Consider the following 22,313-nt stretch of genomic DNA (forward strand, 5'->3'; position numbering starts at 1 on the left):
AAAGCCCATGTCTAAGCTTGTAATAATTCTCTCCAAAACAGCTCCATTTCTTGGCCTCTTCATGTTACCTGCTTCTACCCTTGGGGTGAATGACTGGGGACTTGGCATTACCCTTGAATATCCTTCAACAGTTACCTCACACCTTTAGGGTCTGGGAATATTCAGTAGCCATAGTAGTGTTCTTGACATGTGTGTATGAGCTGAGGTGGGAAGGAAATTCAGCTGAAATAGAGGTAGTTAGAACTATAGTGGTCGTTATTGGTCATCCTCTTGTCTGGAATCACTCAGGTCAGCCCTCTTTCTTGGACCATGGATCCACTGGCTTGAGTTGTCTCAGTTTCTCCCTTTCTTACCACCCTTCTTTATCCAGACACACAGAAGAAAGGTGATTGGATGGCTATTAAAATCATTAGCAATAGAATAAGTTTCCATCTTCCTGGAGAGGAAAAGGGCTCAACAGAAATATGATTGTGAAGGTGTGTGAAACTCAAGTTTATAATCCTTTTTTTTTTTTTTAGTTTTAGATTTTATTTATTTATTTTAGAGAGAGGAGAGAGAGAGAGAGAGAGAGAGAGAGAGAGAGAGAGAGAGGAGGGAGGGAGGAGCAGAAAGCATCAACTCCCATATGTGCCTTGACCAAGAAAGCTCGGGGTTTTGAACCGGCAACCTTAGTGTTCCAGGTCGAATCTTTTACCCACTACGCCACCGCAGGTCAGGCTCAAGTTTATAATCTTAATCACTACACTACATTGTCACATGGTTATGTTTACTCTGGCAACCCAGTTTAATCTCTCAGGAAACGCAAAATGAATCTACTCTTTCTATAGTTCAATGTAAGACAATGAAGAAAGCTCTCATGTCCTTCCTTGCATCTTTTATTCTCTGGCTAGACACCTTCAGGAGGGTAATAAGAAATCCTTTCAAAACTCTGGATATGCTTTGTCTGATGATTAAGACCAGCAATTCTCAATGGAGACCATTTTCACCACTTAGGGGCATCTTAGAAATGTGAGGGAAACGTTTGGTTGTCACAATCATTGTGAGGTATGATTGGCATATCATGGAGAGGGGCCAGGGCCACTAAGAAAGGTCTGGATTCCAGTGGGGGGAAAACTGGAAGGATGTGGGGGACAATGAGAACATATGAGCAAAAAACTTACATAGGATTTGTGTCGATATGCAACGTAGCAGTGTCCTGTGTCCCTTTCCTTCCCCATTACCAGCCAACAGCCTCATAACTAGTGCCAACACCCTTTGTCCCATTGATCTTGGAAAAGATGATAGATGTCTTGGGAAGCAAGGGACACTTCGATACAGTGAAGAATCTTTGCCCATCCTGCACAACCTTAGAGGTCCAGGTGCTCAGTTCAGGTAGGTGAAAACACTTTATAACGATCTGAGTCTAAGGTTCTGTTTATATTTAACCATAAAAAAGCTTTTGTAAAGTTTTAAAACACAAAATTTTCTAGGAATTCAACTTCTTATTAAGTGAAGGAAGATTATTCCTGTTTTTACTCAGAACTTGACTGAGTTATTCACCATTTCAGAGAGTCGTATCACACACAACAACACCCTGCTGATATTTCTGTCCCCAAAATCAACCTACATTTTTATTTTTTAAGATTTTATTTACTGACTTCAGAGAGAGGTGAGAGAGAGAGAGAAAGGATGGGGGAGGAGTGGGAAGCAGCAACTCGTAGTAGTTGCTTCTCATATATGCCTTGACCAGGCAAGCCCAGGGTTGCAGACCAGCGACCTCAGCATTCCAGGTCAATGCTTTATTCACTGCACCACCACAGGTCAGGCTCAACTTACATTTTTTTTTTTTTTTTTTTTTTACAGGGACAGAGAGAGAGTCAGATAGAGGGATAGCAGACAGACAGGAACGGAGAGAGATGAGAAGCATCAATCATCAGTTTTTCGTTGCGACACTTTAGTTTTCATTGATTGCTTTCTCATATGTGCCTCGACTGTGGGCCTTCAGCAGACTGAGTAACTCCTTGCTCAAGTCAGTGACCTTGGGTCCATGCTAGTGAGCTTTTTGCTCAAGCCAGATGAGCCCGCGCTCAAGCTGGCAAGCTTGGGGTCTTGAATCTGGGTCCTTCCGCATCCCAGTCCGACGCTCTATCCACTGCGCCACCGCCTGGTCAGGCTCAACTTATTGATACATTTTTAACTCTCAACTATCACAGGAATTCTATTTAGTAGTAGCAAACTCTGACTTTATCATGTTTCCTAGTGTAGTTGTACCCAAGCATAATGAGTGCATTGATATATTTACTTTACAATGAATATATATATATATTTTAAAGATTTTATTAATTGATTTTAGAGAGAGGATACAGAGAAAAAAAAGGGGGAGAGGAGCAGGAAGCATCAATTTATGGTAGTTGCTTCTCATATGTGCCTTGACCAGGCAAGCCCAGGCCAAGTGATCAGTGACCCCAGCATTGGACTGGATCTTTTTCAGGGATACAGTGTCTAGAGAACAACCTGACCTTGCCAGGCTGAGGGAAAGCTCTGGTTGTTGCAAGACCCTGTGTTGCCAGGTAATGTGGGTACAGGCGTTCATTTGAAGCTGACCTGGATTGAAGAACTCTTTAACTTTATTTTCCTTAGAAGCATTTGTTGTTTATTTTGGTGGGCACCCAACTTTATTTATTTTTTATTTTATTTTATTTTCTGAAGCTGGAAACAGGGAGAAACAGTCAGACAGACTCCCGCATGCGCCCGACTGGGATCCACCCGGCATGCCCACCAGGGGCGACGCTCTGCCCACCAGGGGGCGATGCTCTGCCCATCCTGGGTGTTGCCATGTTGCGACCAGAGCCACTCTAGTGCCTGAGGCAGAGGCCACAGAGCCATCCCCAGCGCCCGGGCCATCTTTGCTCCAATGGAGCCTTGGCTGCGGGAGGGGAAGAGAGAGACAGAGAGGAAAGCGCGGCGGAGGGGTGGAGAAGCAAATGGGCGCTTCTCCTGTGTGCCCTGGCCGGGAATCGAACCCGGGTCCTCCGCACGCTAGGCCGATGCTCTACCGCTGAGCCAACCGGCCAGGGCCCCAACTTTAAATGTCTTAAATTGTTTGCTCTTCTGGATACATCAGAAGTCACTGAGATATTTTCTGGCGCCAGGAGCTCCGGGTTCTGACCTATAAATCGGGATATACGGTCTGTCAAAGGACTTTTGATCTGCTTCCAAGAGTCAAAGAAATTTCAGGAGATGCAATTTGGTTGAAGACACATTAGACTTTTTAGCACATCTTGATAGTTTTGGTAAGATAATGTGACAGAAAAAAAAAATAAAATAGCTATCATTTAATGAGTTCTTTATTTAAAGGACCAAGCTCACAATGCAGAGAGGTAGAATTATCTCCTTGTGTTACAGGTTCTGTTTCAAAGTCATAGAGGTAAACTCAGACTTCAAACGTAGATCTGACTCAGAAGCTAAGTGCTTGAGAATTACCACATTCACAGAGATCCAGAGCACAGGGTTCCCAGAAATAGATGCATCCCAGAAACTAAAAATATGACTTGCAAGATAAGCCATAGCCCTAGATCTACTCTTTCTTTTCCACCTGAGTTAAAGTTGGTATTTAGTTCACTGGAGATTTTAAAACTGTCTCGCCAGTGTCTTTATTCATAGGTAAGAAGCACAGAGTACATTGGTATTTTTCTGGCAGTAAACACATGTTAAAGGGAGATTTGATAGTAAGATAGAAATATGGGCTTTTATTTTCAAGGTCTGCCTCCTCTCATACAGCCTGCACCCAGCACACATGCATGATCAGGGCATTCCCAGACCTCTCTGCCCTGGTCGGGGTGCTGTGGGAAGAGGGATTCCCCTTGGAACCTAAATAGTACATTATGTGCATGCCAGAGGGGCTGTTCGGTGTCTGCCATCCACTCTTAGCTTTCTGAAAACAGTCCACTGTGAAGGTGGGAACAGCAGGACAAGGGGCCTCCTGGGAGAAGGTGTAAGCCTGACTGATGAAGGGTCCCAGAGCAGCAGGCGTCACCTCTTCTCTTGGACTATTTCAGCTGTCTACTTTGGATTGACAGAGGCATCTGGATGCTAAAAATACTTTACTGAACAAGTGCTTTCTATTTCAACTAAAGCTGAACAAGACTGCTATCCAAGACTGAGCTTCTAGCAAAAGAACTTTTCAAGTTTCAGATCCAATCCCAGAACCACACCAACTCATAGACATTTTCTCCTTTGTCAGCTTTGCTGGGTGATGAATGAGACGCTTCCCACATTATTGCCCTCTTTTCTGCCCCATCCCTGCCTTTAGGAAAAGTGGCAGAAGGAGAGGTGAGGGCCCAGTGACCAGAGGGGGTGGGGAAAGGGAGGTGGCCTATCCATTTATAGGCTTGTTCTTTGGGACGCTGAGGGTGCTAAAATAGCAACAACGACCGGAGACTTGGCTCAGTGTTAAGTATCTACGGTGCTGCCTGTGAGATGACAATAGGAAAAATGGAGAACGTGGAGGTCTTCACTTCTGAAGGCAAAGGCAGGGGTTTGAAGGCCACGAAGGAGTTCTGGGCTGCGGACATCATCTTTGCCGAGCGAGCTTATTCTGCAGTGGTTTTTGACAGGTATGAAATGTAAGGAGTTGCCTTCTTTTCTCCTGTTGGTTTGGCTGGTGCCAAACTCTAAAATACTTGGCTCTCAAAATCATCAGGAAAAGGATAAAATCCATGAGATCATTTTGAACAAAATGGCATTTCCGCCAGCAGTTTTCTGACATAACATTTTCTGCAAAGACTCATTGCCAATGTGATTTGCTTTGGTCCCTAGAAGGGTTGTAAAATTGAGCAATGGCTTTGGGGCAGTTTCCCTCAACACCAGTGAAAGTGGCTGAGTGGGTGTGCTGGGTGTGGTGAGGGTAGAGGAAAAGAAGTGGAAAAATGGGTGTGGTGCTATAGGAAACACTTTCTAACGGAAGGCTCCTAATTGATGAAACTTCAAAAAAGGAATTGTAAATACACAAGTTAGCTGGAATGCATTTACCTTTGAAAAATTAGAATAACACTAACAAGCTGAAATCTCTTTTTACATTTCCCCCCTAAACCCAGGCCCTTTTATCTTTTCCCAGAGGAAACCCCTGTTATGATTTCAATGTGTTTTCTTCTAGAATGTTCTTGTACTATTACATACATATAATTGCTTTTATCAAAATATACAGCTGTAGTTTGTCTTTTTTTTTTTTACAGAATTGTTTTAGAACTTGCTCTTTTCACTAAACATCTTTTTGATATTTGTTATTATGGGAACTATAAATCTATAGATACTTCTTTTAAATCTTCAAATATCTACTTCTTTTACCCACATGTGGATATATCCATGTTGGTTCATATGCCATCTGGATCACCAATTTAAACTGCTATAAATATTTCACCCTATAAATATGTGAATCTTCATCCATTCCCATATTGAAAGACATTTGTAGTTTCCAACATTTTATAAAAACTAACTATTTTTGTGTGTGGTAGAGACAGAGAGAGTCAGAGAGAGGGACAGATGGGGACAGACAGACAGAAAGGGAGAGAGATGAGAAACATCAATTCTTCATTGCAGCTCCTTAGTTGTTCATTGATTGATTTCTCATATGTGCCTTGATGAGGGGGTGGGGGAGCTATAGCAGACCGAGTGAGCCCTTGCTTGAGCCAGCGACCTTGGGCTCAAGCTGGTGAGCTTTGCTCAAACCAGATGAGCCCGCGCTCAAGCTGGTGACCTCGGGGTCTCGAACTTGGATCCTCCACATCCCAGTCCGATGCTCAACCCACTGCGCCACGGCTTGGTCAGGCAAAAACGAACATTTCTATAATTAAAATTTTTGACTGTGTCTTCTACTTGTATACACGTGTGATGATTTTCTAGGCTATGTGGCTAGCAGAGGAATTGCTGTGCCTTTGGGTGTGCTGCTTTCAGTGTTCATAGGATTGCTAACATGGCTCTATTAAATTTACATCCCTATTTCCCCACAACCTTGGCCACACTTGCCTACCACACTTTTAAGAGTCTCTTTCTCTGCTTGACCAGCAGTGACACAGTGGACAGAGCTTTGGACTGGAATGCAGAGCACCCTGGTTCGAGACCCTGAGGTTGCCAGCTTGAGCGCAGGTTCATCTGGTTTGAGCAAAGCTCACCAGCTTGGACCCAAGGTCGCTGGCTTGAGCAAGGGTTTACTTGATCTGCTGTAACCCCATAGTCAAGGCACATATGAAAAAGCAATCAATGAACAACTAAGGTGTCACAATGAAAACGTAATGATTGATGCTTCTCATCTCTCTCTGTTCCTGTCTATCTGTCCCTCTCTCTGACTCTCTGTCTCTGTAAAAAAAAGAAGAGTCTCTTTCTCTACTGACTAAACTAGCAGGGTGACACTTTACACTTTTAAAGTTGTACTAAATTTATATATATATATTTAAAACCTACACTGTGATTAAATGTGACAAAATTTTCTGAGCCCAAAGTTGGGTGACCTGCTTGACTTTTATGTGGTCTGAATCATGATGGCCTCTGATAATCCAGGCTTTGTGGTTGGCTCACTGTACTGAGCATCCTGAGAATGGACCTTGCTGTTCTGAGATTATTTCATTATTATTATTATTATTATTATTATTTTACTATTTAGTGAGAAGCAGAGACAGACTCCCGCATGCGCCCTGACTGGGATCAACCCTGCAAGCCCCTACCAGGCGATGCTCTGCCTGGCTGGGCCATAGCTCTGTTGCTTGACAACTTAGCTGTTTTAGTGCCTGAGGCCGAGGCCATGGAACCATTGTCTGTGTCTGGGGTCATGGCTGTGGGAAGGGAAGAGAAAGAGAAATAGATGGGGTGGAGGGAGAAGCAGATGGTCGTTTCTCCTGTGTGCCCAAACAAGGAGTTAAACCCAGGACATCCACACACCAGGCCAATGCTCTACCACTGAGTCAACTGGCTAGGTCTGATTATATTTGATTATGAAAAAAATTCTTCTTTCTTCCTGCCTACTAAGACCTTCTGGGTAAAGGCAGTGAATAGGGCACATGGCTGAATACCATTTGAAGAATAGAAGGAGGTTTAGGTGACAGGAATAGCTTTTTAGAGGGAGCTTGTCCTACTTCATTAATTTAGGTGTGTGTAGCTGTTGGGCAAATAAGTTTGTAAAATTTGTATTTTTTGAGTTTGCTCACTTTTAGTGTTAAAAAATGGCTCCAGGCAGCAACAGGTATGTGATCTGTGAAACTGACAATTAACTTCCTGTTTGGGAAGGGTCATTGTCTTGCTAATGTTTACTGGAAGAGAGGTTTCACGCCAGAAAGTTTTGAAAAGAGGGAAGGAAGGAGAGGAAGGAGAAGGAAGCAGTGTTGGCAGAGTGAGGACAGAGGGAATGAAGGTGTGCAGATGGGAACCCGAGGTGAGGGGCTTTTGCGAGCTCTGCTGAGACTGGTGGGGCCTTTGATTCTAGGAGGAACCAGAGAAGATTCTCCTGGTTGTGGAACCAGATAATGTGTCAGAGGCTTTGGGAGCCCTGAGTGAAAAGGAAATGTTTTCCCTGTTTGTGTTTCATCGTTGGCCGGTGCGAGACTTTAATAAAAGAATGGCCCACTATTTTTTTTGGCTCTGTTGTTTCTTTACCTTCTGTCCGAATCTAATGGGAACCTGCATGTGAATGGTCACGACAACCGCGACTACTGGCCATACAGTGGCTGTGTGTCTGTGTCTATTAGGGGTGGAGGTGAGGGCAGCTGGATTCAGAATTAAGATAAAAATCTAGAAACACAAAAAATCTGAATAGTCATCTTGGTGCTGCCATTTGCCTTGTTAGAACACCTACATTGGTGCCTCCAATTCCCCAAAGGAAATACTGTTAGCCAATCAATTTCCCTTTCAGAATTTTTGGAGTTGAGTGAGTTTTCCTTCCAGTATAAAAGTAAGAAAAAAAAATCTTCACACAAGGATAACCACTCTTAACATGGATGTCTATTTCCTTCCAGCTTGTTTTACAACAGAGGTTTCATTTGTTTGTACTACACAACTGGAATCTTTACCAAATACTATGGTGTTTTTACTTAATAGTTTAATTATCTTCTGTATTACCATAGACTCTTCAAAACATAGTATTTAATGGCTGCATGCTATCTTACCATTCTTTTATGACTGGACATTTAGGTTGTTTACATGGTTTTGTTACTATAAATAACTTTTCATTCATTTGAAGTAATTACTATAAAACAACCTTAATGTACATTACAGATAAACTGCTACATAAAATGCTGTTATTATAATAGTAATAAAAATTAGAATAATTGGGGTAAATGATCTTTAAAATAATTTTTAAAAATCTAAAAATAATACTTTTAAAAGATGATTTACCCAAACTCATCACTGAAAAACAAGGGTATACTCTTTCTTTGGGTAGACCTGACACAGCCTAAAAAGGTGGCCAAGGATAATTTTGTCCATCCTGTCCTCCCTCTCATTTTAGGCTCCTGATGAGACTCTGCCACTATAGTTGAGAAAATTGAGGAGGTAAGACTGAGTCACCACAAAAGTCATTCTATAAAAGTGGCATAGTCTAACCCATGTGTTAACCTAAATATAAAAGGCCAATCTTAAAGGCAATAAGTATTTATTTGAGACAAAAAAAAAAAAGCTACTCGGGGCACTGATTCAAGCAGAAACCTAAATAATGTTCCAATTAACAGAATAAATCATTGCGTATTTATGAGAAAGGGAAGAGGAACAGTTACACCAATAACAGGATGGCATTTCTATTGGCGCAGATGAGCTTTCACAGTGATGCTAATTCTAAAGAATGTTTTTAATTTTCAACCCAGTAGTCATAATATCTACTTTCTTGTTATCTTTGCAAACAGTTCTTTGGGATAATATGTTGCTAAAGTCCCAGTCTAAAGATATTTCACCATTTCTAAAGAGTTGAGGCATAAAAAAATGCAAGGTAGTTCTTCTGAGATGGTAGCTCTGACTCCATTTTAGAGTTGCTTTGTTTATATTGTTTTTTTACACATGTTATTACAAGCCAGGCTTATTTAGTTCATTTTATGTCAAACGGAATGAGAAGATAAATGGTTTTAGTTTTAAGAGTGCAAGGACTTCAGCATGGAGATTAGATCTTTATTTTTACCCTGCTCGGGCTTAGAAGGACTTTTCTAGCCTTCTGAAATAGAACCTCCATCTTTTCCAGACTATAAAATCAATTAGTTGATTAACCCACTTGACCCACAGGGTAAGATCCAGGGGGCACAATTTCTCACAAATGAATAAAATTGCATCATCACTGTCCCCAAATTAAGTAGACCTGGCTCCAGATGGGTATCTCAATGGATAACGCACTGCCCTCTGCCCGCCCTCCCTGCACACACCTAGGTCTGGGATTCAATCCCCAGTCAGGGCACTTAAAAGAAGCAATCAATGAGTGCGCAATTAAGTGGAACAACAAGTCAATGCTTCTCTCTCTGTTTCTCTTTCTTCCCACACCTTACTCTCTCTCTCTCTCTCTCTCTCAAATCAATGTAAAAATAATTAAAAAAAATAATTAAGTAGACCTTGGACAACCTTACCTTTAGAGGAACCACCTCACAATATGTCAAAATGTAGCATTTTTTTGTTTTGTTTTGAGAGAGGCAGGGAAAGAGAGATACAGGAATATCAAGCTGCTCCTGTATGTGCCGTGACCGGGGAATTGAACTGGCAACCTCCATGCTCCAGGAGGGTGTGCCAAGCAACTGAGCTATTTGGCCAGGGTTTGATTTTTCTTGATTTTTAGAGAGACAGTGAGAGGAAGAGAGAGGGGTGAGGAGGGGGAAGAGAAGTATTTGTTGTTCCACTCAGTTGTGCATTTTTTGGTTGCTTCTTGTGTGTGCCCTGACTGGGGATCGAACCCACAATTTTGTCATTTTAGGATGATGCTCTTAACCAACTGAGCTAACTGGCCAGGGCCTCAAAATGTAGTTTTTGCTTATCACTTTTTTTTTTTTACAGAGACAGAGAGAGTGTCAGAGAGAGGGATACATAGGGACAGACAGACAGGAATGGAGAGAGATGAGAAGCATCAATCATCAGTTTTTCGTTGTGACACCTTAGTTGTTCATTGATTGCTTCCTCATATGTGCCTTGACCGTGGGGCTTCAGCAGACCAAGTAACCCCTTGCTCGGGCCAGTGGCCTTGGGTCCAAGCTGGTGAACTTTGCTCAAACCAGATGAGCCTGCACTCAAACTGGAGACGTTAGGATCTTGAACCTGGGTCCTCCGCATCCTAGTCCGATGCTCTATCTACTGTGCCACCGCCTGGTCAGGCTGCTTATCACTTCTGAGTGGATTTTTATAACTTTGTTTTTAAAATTGTTAATAATTTCCTTTTTGCATTTTTTTCTGCCATAAAAACTTTTTAGAACCATTAAAAAGTATCAGTCTTAAACCTTTTCCTGGGTTATTACAAGCTTTTAGCACCTTGACACTGAGACTCTTTTGCCTAATGAGTAGAATGAGCCAAGCTGTCAGTGCTTTCTGGAGATGGAAAGGGCTATTTGCAAAGCAGTGCATTTCCTGGTGACAACTGGCAAAGATCATGTATGCAGAGAGTTGGACAATAGAAGGTAATTGGACCATATGACTTTTGAGATTTCTTCCAGCCTGAGATTCTGTAGGTTGCATGATAGTCTATGTGCAAAGGATTCCAGTGCAGCAAGAGAGAAGTGCTAAGCTAAAATGGAAATAAAGCTAGTTTTGATCATTTATTTTAGCATTAAATACAAGAAATGGTACCAGAATGGTGCTTGTGAGCCGTTCTAAGAGCCAAAAATACCATTTGATTATTCTCTTTAAAAGTCTCAATTTAAAGGGTTTCTAATCTATAGGTTCCTAACCTGGGTCCATGGATCCTTAACTAGGGAAACACCTGTAATGGCAAGATCAAAGTTTTATGTGGATATGCATGCATGTTTTTTATTTTTGTGGATAAAGTCTATAGCTTTCATCACTTTTGAAATTACTTTCAACCCAGAAGAAGGTTGAGACCCATTGAATTTATTCAATCCTTTCTTTCATATGGGGAAACTGAGGCGTAGTGAGGTGAAAGACCGGAGTAAGTCATAAGACAGGACTGAGTCTTCTGAGATCTCGTCCAGGCATCATCTCTCACTATTCATCTGCCACAAATGGGTCCAGGATTGCCTACTTAATTTTTTTTTGTTCTTGTCAGTCCAATTAACAATATTTAACGTTAATAAAAGCGAAGGTACCCATCATTAATTTCAGAAAAATCAAAATCTGGTTCTGAGACCTGAGAATGGTTAGATCCAAAAACTCAGAGGTGGAAAATAGGAATATATACGTGATTACATAGCAAAAACTGTGCTGATGTATTAGTTTCTTGCTGTTGCTTTACCAAATTACTACAAATTTTAGCAGCTTAAACAGTAAATTTTATCATCTTAGACTTTTGGAGGTCAGAGAACTAGAATGGGTCCACAAGGCTAAGTTTCCTTGACTTTTCTAGCTTCTACAGGTTGTCTTTTATGATATTGTGATTTATATAAAAGCATATATGCATAATCATGTGTCGCATGAAGTTGAAGGGATAGACCTGTGGGACTGAGACCTTAACCCGTGGGATCTGATATTATCTCCAGGTAGATAGTGTAAGAACTGAGTTGGATTGTAAGATGTCCAGCTGGTGTCAGAGAATTGACTGGATAATGTAAGAAACCACTACCACACACACATCATAATTGGGTGCAGAATTGAACCTTCATTCCTGGGCTCCATCTTCAAAGCAAACTGGCTTCTCCCCCTCTGACTTCCTACCTCCTTATAAGGACTCTTGTGATTATATCAGGTCCATCCCAATGATTCAAGATTATTTCCCGGTCTCAAGGACCTTAATCTTTAAAAAAAATTTTTAAATTAATTTTAATGGGGTAACATCAATAAATCAGGGTACATATGTTCAAAGAAAACATGTCCAGGTTATCTTGTCATTCAATTATGTTGCATACCCATCACCCAAAGTCAGATTGTCCTCCGTCACCTTCTATCTAGTTTTCTTTGTGCTCCTCCCCCTCCCCCTTCCCCTCTCCCTCCCTCTCCCCCCCTCAACCACCACACTCTTGTCCATGTCTCTTAGTCTCGTTTTTATGTCCCACCTATATATGGAATCATGCAGTTCTTGTTTTTTTCTGATTTACTTATTTCACTCCATATAATGTTATCAAGATCCAATTATTTTGTTGTAAATGATCCGATGTCATCATTTCTTATGGCTGAGTAGTATTCCATAGTGTATATGTGCCACATCTTCTTTATTCAGTCATCTATTGATGGGCTTTTTGGTTGTTTCCATGTCTTGGCCACTGTGAACAATGTTGCAATGAACATGGGGCTGCATGTGTCTTTACATATCAATGTTTCTGAGTTGTGGGGGTATATACCCAGTAGAGGGATTGCTGGGTCATAAGGTAGTTCTATTTTCAGTTTTTTGAGGAACCACCATACTTTCTTCCATAATGGTTGTACTACTTTACATTCCCACCAACAGTGAATGAGGGTTCCTTTTTCTCCACAGCCTCTCCAACATTTGCTATTACCTGTCTGGGTTGATAATAGCTAATCTAACAGATGTGAGGTGGTATCACATTGTAGTTTTGATTTGCATTTCTCTAATAACTAAAGAAGACGAGCATCTTTTCATATATCTGTTGGCCATTTGTATTTCTTCCTTGGAGAAGTGTCTGTTCATGAAGGACCTTAATCTTACTCACATCTTCAAAGTCCCTTTTGCCATAAAAGATAACATATTTGCAGTTTCCAGGGATTAGGACACTGACATTTTTGGAAGTGAAAGTGCTATTCAGCCTATCACAACCAATAATATTAACTTCCTGTTAATCTAATTTATCACAAAAGATGTTAAGAAAAAAAAAATACAGAAGGAGTGAGGAAGGACAGTGATTTTTTTCTTAAGTTCCTTAGGAAAAAATTAAACCAGCTACCGAATGATTCTGTTTAAGGAGTTGAAGGTGCCCAGGAGATTATAGAAATGTGTATATGTGTAGAGAAAAACAAAGATGAGAACATGAAAAAAAGTAGTTTAAAAGAAAATACTGTCAGCAGGCCTTTTTGGAAAATCAAACCAGTTATGAGCTTCTTCAGGACCAGTGAAAACAGATGGGCTTTTAGCCAGAGTAACTAACTCTTTGTGGGCCTGTGGGAACACCAGGATTAGCCGTGGCATATGCACAAACACTCATGTGGCCTTTAATCTGGTTGCAGCTGGTGGATGGCTGGTAGAAGACAAATGATACTATAAATGGAAATAATTTAATAAAAGGATTGGAGATATTCCTGTACAGTTAGTTCAGAAAATGAATGAATAACTGTTAAAGTATTCAGGTTATAACATTAAATGTTTGTACTTTATGAGGATAACCATAGTAGATTTAGAACTATGCCCTTAATTTGGCACTTGTAGCTGTGAAGGTAAGACATATTGACATGTCACATGACCTGTTATAAGCTGTATTGCTGAATTTTTAAAATAATCCTTAAATGCCGAAGTTTGAGAATAATTTTCTTTTAAGCATAGATTAGATCAAATATCAACATGGCCACATAACATTGTTATCTTCACTCAGTTGCATCTGAAGATGTGTTCTGAGCATGAGAAGTGGGGTCTGGTTGCAGTGAAAGTGTGAGAAATGAATCACAGGTTTGAGTGTGTTGTATGAACCTTGGCATGTGAGCTGTGGCAGAGAAAATCTTATGAATTGATATTTTGATAAAACAGATTTTAAAAATAAATAAGCAGCTTCTCAGAACTAGAACAAATAACCCTAAATTTATATAGAATCATAAAAGAACCTGAACAATCAAAACAATCTTGAGAAAAAAAACAAAATTGGAAATATCACGCTCCCTGATTTCAAATTATACTACAAAGCTATAATGATCAAAACAGTATAGTACCAGGATAAAACTAGACACATAGGTGAGGAAACATAAAAGAGAATTTAACCCCTACTTTTATGGTCAATTAATCTACATAAAAGGAGCCAAGAATATACAATGGAGAAGTTATAGTGTCTTCAATAAGTAGGAAAAACTGGTCAGTCTTAAAAATAAATAATTAAAGGGGGAAAAAAGAAGCAAAAGCCTGATCAGTGGTGGCTCAGTGAATAGAGCATAGACCTGGGATGCTGAGGCTCCAGGTTCAAAACTTCGAGGTTGCCATCTTGAATGCAGGATCATTTGGCTTGAGCACAGGTTCGCCAACTTTAGCACTGGGTCGCTGGCTTGAGTGGGATCATCAATGTGATCCTATGGTCACTGGCTTGATGAGCCCAAGGTTGTTGGCTGAGTAAGGGGTCCCTGGCTCAGCTTGCGCCCCCAGGTCAAGGCATGTATGAGAAGCAATCAATAACCAACTAAAGTGCCACACTTACGAGTTTATGTTTCTCACCTCTCTCCCTTTCTGTCTCTCTCTCACTAAAAAAATATAAAATAACCCCCGAAACTAGACCACTTCCTTATATCATATACAAGAATAAACTCAAAACTGATTAAAGAATAACTAAGAATTTATTAAAGACCCCAAATCATAAAACTCCTAGAAAAAACATAGGCAGTAAATTTTTGACATTGCTGTTAATAATTTTTTTTTGCTATTTCTCTATCCATTTTTTTTCCTTGCAAGGAAAACAAAAGCAAAAAATGAACAAATGAACATACATCAGACTAAAAACTTCTGGACAGCAAAGGTAACAATCAACAAAACAAAAAGGACAGTCTACTGAGTGGAACAAGATATTCACTAATGATACATACGATAAGGAGTTAATATTCAAGATATAGAAAGAATTCATACAACTTAACACCAAAAACTCCCAAACAATTGAATTAAAAAATGGGCAAAGGACCTGAATAGACATTTCTCCAAAGAAGACATACAAATAGCCAATAGGCATATGAAAAGATATTCAGCATCGCTAATCATCAGAGAAGTGCAAATTAAAACCACAATGAGATATTTATCTCACACTTCTCAGAATGGGTATTATCAATAAATCAACAAACAACAAGTGCTGGTGAGGATGTGGGAAAAAGAGAACTGTAGTGCACTGTTGGTGGGTTTGTAAATTGGTGCAGGCACCATTAAACACATATTGGGGTTCCTTACAAATTTAAAAATAAAACTATCATATGACCAGCAATCCCACTTTTGGGTATTTACCCAAAGAAATAGAAAACACTAATTGTAAAAAACATATGCACCCCTATGTTTATTGCAGCATTATGTACAATACTGAGATATGGAATCAACCTAAGTGTCCAACAAACAAACTCAGCCCAGCTTCAAAGGATCAGACCGTCCCCCCCGCCCACCTGGGGGACTGCTTTCCCAGATTCCTCAGTGGGAGGCAGGTCTTCCTTGACCCTACAGCAAGTTACCAGTACCCCTGGACAGCATGCTCATCTTGCTTACATGTGTTTATGTCCCGGCCCAGCCTGGGGACTGTTCAAAGGCAAGGTTTGTGTTTTGTTGATCTTTAAGGCTCTCTCTCACCTAGCTAGATGCACAGTACCAAATACATATCATGAAAGGAAGGAAGAGTAGAAGGGACAAGGAAGAAAGCAGAGAAGGAATTTAAAATGTTGTAAGTCCTCTGGGTACTTGAGGGATGGAATGTCTTTAAGACATGACTGTTGAAGGGAGTCCTACCGGCCAACTGAGGGTTTGAAAGCAGCTCAGAAAGCCAGAACTGATGGTCCAGTTCCCTCTGGCCAGAGGGATCTATCAACTTGCAGGCACCTTTTCTTTGGGTTTATCTGTCCAGTAATTGGTTATTTCCATACAAGGAGCTGAGCAGCAGCTGCCCCTCTATTCCTCTTGACTCTGACAGATGACATAATCCAGCATCTACAGAGCAAAGAGTGAGTGGGGACCTGCTGGCTGGGGCAAGTATGCTCAGGGCTGCAAGCAAACCAGGTGGGCTTGGTGGTTCCTTAGCCCTCTGTTCTGGGAGCAGTGTCAGGCCTCAGAGACCCTTGTAAGAATAACATCCCTGTGGGGACTCTAAAGGGTTCTTGCGAAGGTTTAACAAAAGAGAATTGCTAAAAACATCTTTGCAAAATGTTGTGTAAATGGGACTATTGTGGAGACTGGAAAAATGAGACTGAGAGTTGAGCGGCTTGCTGGAGATCAGCCAGCTACACCGTCTGGAGCTATTTTAGGAATTCATGTCCTTTGGATTTTCTCTCTCAGGCGGAAAGAAGGAGATGTATTTCTGTCCGGTAAGTATCCTTTCTCTCTAAAGGGATTCTCCTTTAGCCAGGAGATCTTCCTCTCTGACAGCAGCTTGAGAAGTACTAAATGCTGGAGGAGAGCAGAAGCCCAGTCACCATGTGGCCCAATGTCCATGTGCCAGATGGATGGGCAGACCAGGCTGACATCTTCTAAGCACTCATCCTGTGTCAGGCTCTGAGCTATTTTATTCGTTAGTTCATTTTACCCTCAAAATCACTTCAGGAGTGGTGGGATTTTAGAATTTCTTTGTAATTTTCTTTTTGTTTGAATTTTAAAAATTGTACGTTTCTTTAAAAACTAATAGTCATTAGATTAAGAGATTACTAGATCTAGGCATTGCTAGTCCCATTTTCATGTAAAGAAACCAAGGCTCAGAGAGGTTAGAGTACTTGCTTGAGGTCACACAGCCAGTAGATACCAGAATCAGGAGTTAACCCAGCTCTGGCTGACTCCGGGTCTGACTTTTTTCTTTTTCTGTGACAGAGACAGAGAGGGACAGATAGGGACAGACAGACAGGAAGGGAGAGAGATGAGAAGCATCAATTCTTCATTGCGGCACCTTAGTTGTTCATTGATTGCTTTCTCACATGTACCTTGATGTGTGTGTGGGGCTACAGCAGAGTGAGTGACCCCTTGCTCAAGTCAGCGACCTTGGGCTTCAAGTCAGTGACCTTTGGGCTCAAGCTGGTGAGCTCGCACTCAAGCCAGAGACTTCAAGGTTTGAACCTGGGTCCTCTGCATCCCAGTTAGACACTCTATCCACTGCACCACCGCCTGGTCAGGTAGAACCTGATTTTTTTTTATTATAATTTTATTTTTTTAATGGGGTGACATCAATAAATCAGGATACATATATTCAAAGATAACAACTCCAGGTTATCTTGTTGTTCAATTATGTTGCATACCCATCACCCAAAGTCAGCTTGTCCTCTGTCACCTTCTATCTAGTTTTCTTTGTGCCCCTCCCCCTCCCCCTTTCCCTTTCCCTCTCCCCCCTCCCCCTGTAACCACCACACTCTTATCAATGTCTCTTAGTCTCACTTTTATGTCCCACCTACGTATGGAATAATGCAGTTCCTGGTTTTTTCTGATTTACTTATTTCACTTTGTATAATGTTATCAAGATCCCACCATTTTGCTGTAAATGATCCTATGTCATTATTTCTTATGGCTGAGTAGTATTCCATAGTGTATATGTGCCACATCTTCTTTATCCAGTTATCTATTGACGGGCTTTTTGGTTGTTTCCATGTCCTGGCCACTGTGAACAATGCTGCAATGAACATGGGGCTGCATATGTCCTTGCGTATCAATGTTTCTGAGTTTTTGGGGTATTACCCAGTAGAGGGATTGCTGGGTCATAAGGTAGTTCTATTTTCAGTTTTTTGAGGAGCCACCATACTTTCTTCCATAATGGTTGTACTACTTTACATTCCGACCAACAGTAAATGAGGGTTCCTTTTTCTCCACAGCCTCTCCAACATTTGCTATTACCTGTCTTGTTGATAATAGCTAATCTAACAGATGTGAGGTGGTATCACATTGCAGTTTTGATTTGCATTTCTCCAATAACTAAAGAAGTCGAGCATCTTTTCAATATATCTGTTGGCCATTTGTATTTCTTCCTGGGAGAAGTGTCTGTTCATGTCCTCTTCCCATTTTTTTATTGGATTGTTTGTTTGTTGTTGAGTTTTATGAGTAGAACCTGATTTTTAACAAGATCTCCGGTGATGTGATGCCCACTAAAGTTTGAGAAGCCTTGTTCTGCATTAACCTTTCCTTTTCTGTCTTCTCAGATAAGCCTTAATGAGGTAATGGAGAGAAAGGTCAGCCACATTCTAAGGAAATCTAAATTAGGAGATTATTCACAATGCTTGCGGGTTTCACCAACTTTGAAAACTTGATTCTAGGCCCTAGAAAAATTGTGGAGTGGATTCTAAAACAGGTTCGTGAGCCTGTAGAAAAAGTTTGGTAGTTAACACTATGAGTTCACCATGAGAAAAAGAATCGTTTCAAATTGATAACATTTTCTTTTTCTGAAAAGTTTATTATAGCAAATTGATTGTAAAGATGAGCTAATATGAACTGATGGTTGAATTGATTCAAGACATGATAAGTGGTCATATACATGATTGTAAGGGTCTATTACCCAGTTTGGGATGAAGTTTATACTGCATCACTTCAGGACTGTGTTTCCAGCTTTCTCATGGTCAAAGTGGTCATTTAACAACTTTGAGAACATGAGGGACAATTCCACTGGAATTTCTTATAGACATAACTGTAGTTCATGGCAGATAGATTGTTCTAATCAAGCCCTGGGTGCACTTAGAAGTGTTTTAAGTCAGTTCATGGGCTCCTGGAGGCAAGTGCCTGGGTGCATATATTCTCTCCTTTGTGCCAGGCTAAGAAATTGCCCTGAGGAGACTCACAGGCAGTGCCAACCAAAGAGAAGGCAGTTCCAGAGGTCCATTCCCACTGCAGGCAATAAGGGGCATTGTCTGCCCAGAATGTAAAAACTAGTAAAAGTCGATCTTTTTAAACTATCACTTTGTGCCAGCAATTCTAAACAATGTCAGGGATAAACTACTCTTTCTTTGGGGAAAAAAAATCTATACTGGTCTTGGTTCTAAATGATTGCTGTTGCATTAACTTCAAATTAGCTCATTTTAAAGCTTACATTGGCCACAGCAACATCTCCGATGCCTGAGACACTACTTCTCCCTGCAGTTTAAGTAGGTTAGAAATTAGCAGTGATTGTAAAGATAAAGAAGCAGAAATTCTGTTGTTCTCAGTGACCACCTGGAGTTTTTATTAGCATCTAAAATTTAAAACAGTGCAACAGAGTGAGAACTGTGAAGTGTAATTTATATATTTGGTAGCTACAAATTTAAGTTTATACATGAAGTACATTTGTGACTATGAATATATATGTATATGAAAAATATGAAAATATTATATGAGACTCTTCTAAAAATATCACTGTGGATATAAAATATTAGAGCAGTGCCGGTGTGGGGTTTTTCTCTGCTGGGTGCCATGTTTCAGACAGCATAGAGTTCCGAGTGACAGCCAGCATGATTGTGCTTGCCCCAACTCTTCCTCTCCAGCCCGTTCCCTGGCTGTCCTTTCTTCCTTTCACCTTTGTCTGTATTCCTGGTCTGAGTGCTTATACTCCAGAGGTGGACATCTGCTCCTCCTTCCCTTCCCAACCTAAGACATGCTCTCTGATTTGCAGATGACTCAAAGCTTAGCATAGTGATATTATGATGACAGAATAAAAATTCAAAATGATCTGGCCAGTGGAATGCTACACTGAAAGCAAACAGACAGAGATGAAGGTGAAGGCCCCACTTCAGGTTAAAAAAGTTCAGCGTCATGAGAAAATATTGGGAGGTGATGGATATATTTACTATCTTGACTGTGGAGATGATTTTATGGATATATGTATATGTCAGAACCTATCAAATTGCACATTTTTAATATGGCAGTTTACAGATGTCAATTATATTTCAATAAAGTTGTTTTAAGAAGACAATAACAAATGGACAAGCAGGGGGAAGCTCTAACTTGGCAGCAGCACCTTTGAGAAAACTCAGGAGGCTTTAGTGGCTATATCTGTAATTTGACCTTAGATAAATGTGATTTTTTTTGCTAAAGAAGCTAATGAAATTAAAATGTCCAGAGGGACAGGAAATGTGAATAGCTTCACACTTGGATACTATACTCTGTCCTAGGCAATGTAATTTAGTGTTGTGACTCAGGCCCCACCCTCGAGTGGTTAAAATTTGGAGCTTCCTTGGGATCCAAATTACCTGGGTTTTTTTTTTAGCAACCTAGTCCCTGCTAATGAACTTCAGGTTTCTTCCAGAGAATGCAGTCCTGACTTGAGACAGAGGTGAGAAATTCATACCTTCCTTTCTCCAGGCGTTTGGAGATTCCACTGAATGGTCAGGGTCCCATGGGAGTCCCCTGTATTCTGTTCTGCTGAGTATTCATGACAAATGACCTTCTCAAGCAGGGTACCTAGTTATGGCTTAGTTATGATCGGCTGTGGATTCTATATGACTCACTAAGTGTGCCAGTGTAATTCTCTTCTTCTTTTTTTATTTAGAAAGCTTAAGGAATGCAAAGAAGTAAGAAAGACATTATTATGGGAATAACCTTCAGTGTGTTCTAACTTATAAATAAGCACTAACCTTTGATGCTCTTGAGTACTGTATGCTTATTAACAAATGACTAACAATGGGCCTCATAGCAGATGAGAGCATGGCAGTGTGTTGACTGACCACCCAGTGGCTGAAGACTGCCCAGACTCCAGAAAGCCCAGGATTTAGCTTTGAGCAGTAGCTCATGCCGTGCCCTTAGCATGGTTCTGTTCCGGTCTCTCCATCTTTTTTTTTTTTTTAATTTTTAATTTTATTTATTCATTTTTAGAGAGGAGAGAGACAGAGAGAGAGAAGGGGGGAGGAGCTGGAAGCATCAATTCCCATATGTGCCTTGACCAGGCAGGCCCAGGGTTTCGAACCGGCGACTTCAGCATTTTCAGGTCGATGCTTTATCCACTGTGCTACCACAGGTCAGGCTCTCTCCATCTCTTGAGGCTGATGTTGGAACTACTGGGACTAGCCTGTGGGCTGGTCCTTGAGCCTGGGACCTTAATGTTGGGTCTTGCTTGATTGCCCTGCTATTCTCACTTTCCTCTGGCGACAGGGACGTGCTGTGGGCACATTAGAGAACAACAGAACACTGAGATTTCCAGAAACTTGTATGAGGAACTGTTGAAGGAGTTGGGAGTATTCAACTTGAAGAAAGGAAATAAAGAATAAACATGGCATTGGTCTTCAAATTCTTGAGGGGCTGACCTGACCTGGCTTGTTCCTTTAGACAAGGATCCAGAGGGCCAGATTACATTTTAGGAGTATGTTTTTCTGGAAGACAGATTCAAGCATAACACAAGGAGGAAGTCGGCAGCAATCAACTAGCTTTTCTTGGATGCTGCAAAACCCTTGTTTTCTCATACTTCTGAGATCCCTTCTTAGACTGTTAGTTCCACCTGAGCCTGCATACCCACTTTCTCCCAGGCAGCTCAACACTTCCCCACATACCACCAAACTCCTTCTCATCCCTTCTCTACCTCAGCGGACTTCTCTTTCCCACATTGCAGGAGCATGCAGTTGGGGCCTAAGATATTGTGCATCACACCGGATTTCACTCATTCTGGGTGTTAGGTTATGTCTTGAAACATTTCCTTCATAATCTTGTCTGTTTGAATCACGGCTTTAACATGGGGAGACAGGAACACTGGGCACCTGGAAGCCGGGGATCAGGGGCCTCATCTTCCCACACTTCTCTCCCTCACCCACCAAACAGGCACGCATGGTTCTTCTGCATTACTTCCACTCTCCAAGCCAGGCACTACATCAGATAACATCAGTGGCATCAGTTACCTTGTAATTCTTAACTTTGCAAAGCACAGAACTATAACATATGTATAGACCTCATTTTGTGTAAAATATATTATGTTTCATATCACATTATTTTATGAATAGTTATGTGTGTTTTTTTTCTCTGAAGTGAGAAGCAGGGAGGCAGACAGACAGACTCACACATGCGCCCTACCGGGATCCATCCAGCCTACCCACCAGGGGTGATGCTCTGCCCATCTGGGGCGTTGCTCTGTTGCAACTGGAGCCATTCCAGCACCTGAAGCGGAGGCCATGGAGCCATCCTCAGCGCCTGGGCCAACTTTTGCTCCAATGGAGCCTAGGCTGCAGGAGGAGAAGAGAGAGATAGAGAGGAAGGAGAGGGGGAAGGGTGGAGAAACAGATGGGTGTTTCTCCTGTGTGGCCTGGCCAGGAATCAAACCCAGGACTTCCACACACACTGGGCCAGCACTTTGCCACTGAGCCAACTGGTCAGGGCCGATAGTTATGATTTTTTATTATTTTGGAAAGGGACAGTACATTTCAACATAAGAAGGACAAGTCACACAGAATGCCCTCCT

General features: G+C 41.2%; 1 protein-coding gene across 2 annotated transcripts in view; it reads left to right on the forward strand.

Annotated features, from left to right (window-relative positions):
- Positions 1-4,420: 4,420 nt before the first annotated feature.
- Positions 4,421-22,313, forward strand: part of SMYD1 (SET and MYND domain containing 1) — a 55,365-nt gene continuing 37,472 nt past the window's right edge. For both annotated transcript variants that reach the window (XM_066267656.1, XM_066267657.1), the window contains exon 1: positions 4,421-4,595. In XM_066267656.1, the coding sequence (XP_066123753.1) occupies positions 4,459-4,595 (137 nt within the window). In that variant the 5' untranslated portion in view covers positions 4,421-4,458. The remainder of the gene's footprint in view (positions 4,596-22,313) is intronic.

The sequence above is a fragment of the Saccopteryx bilineata genome, chromosome 3 (assembly GCF_036850765.1).
Source record: "Saccopteryx bilineata isolate mSacBil1 chromosome 3, mSacBil1_pri_phased_curated, whole genome shotgun sequence".
Classification (NCBI taxonomy): domain Eukaryota; kingdom Metazoa; phylum Chordata; class Mammalia; order Chiroptera; family Emballonuridae; genus Saccopteryx; species Saccopteryx bilineata.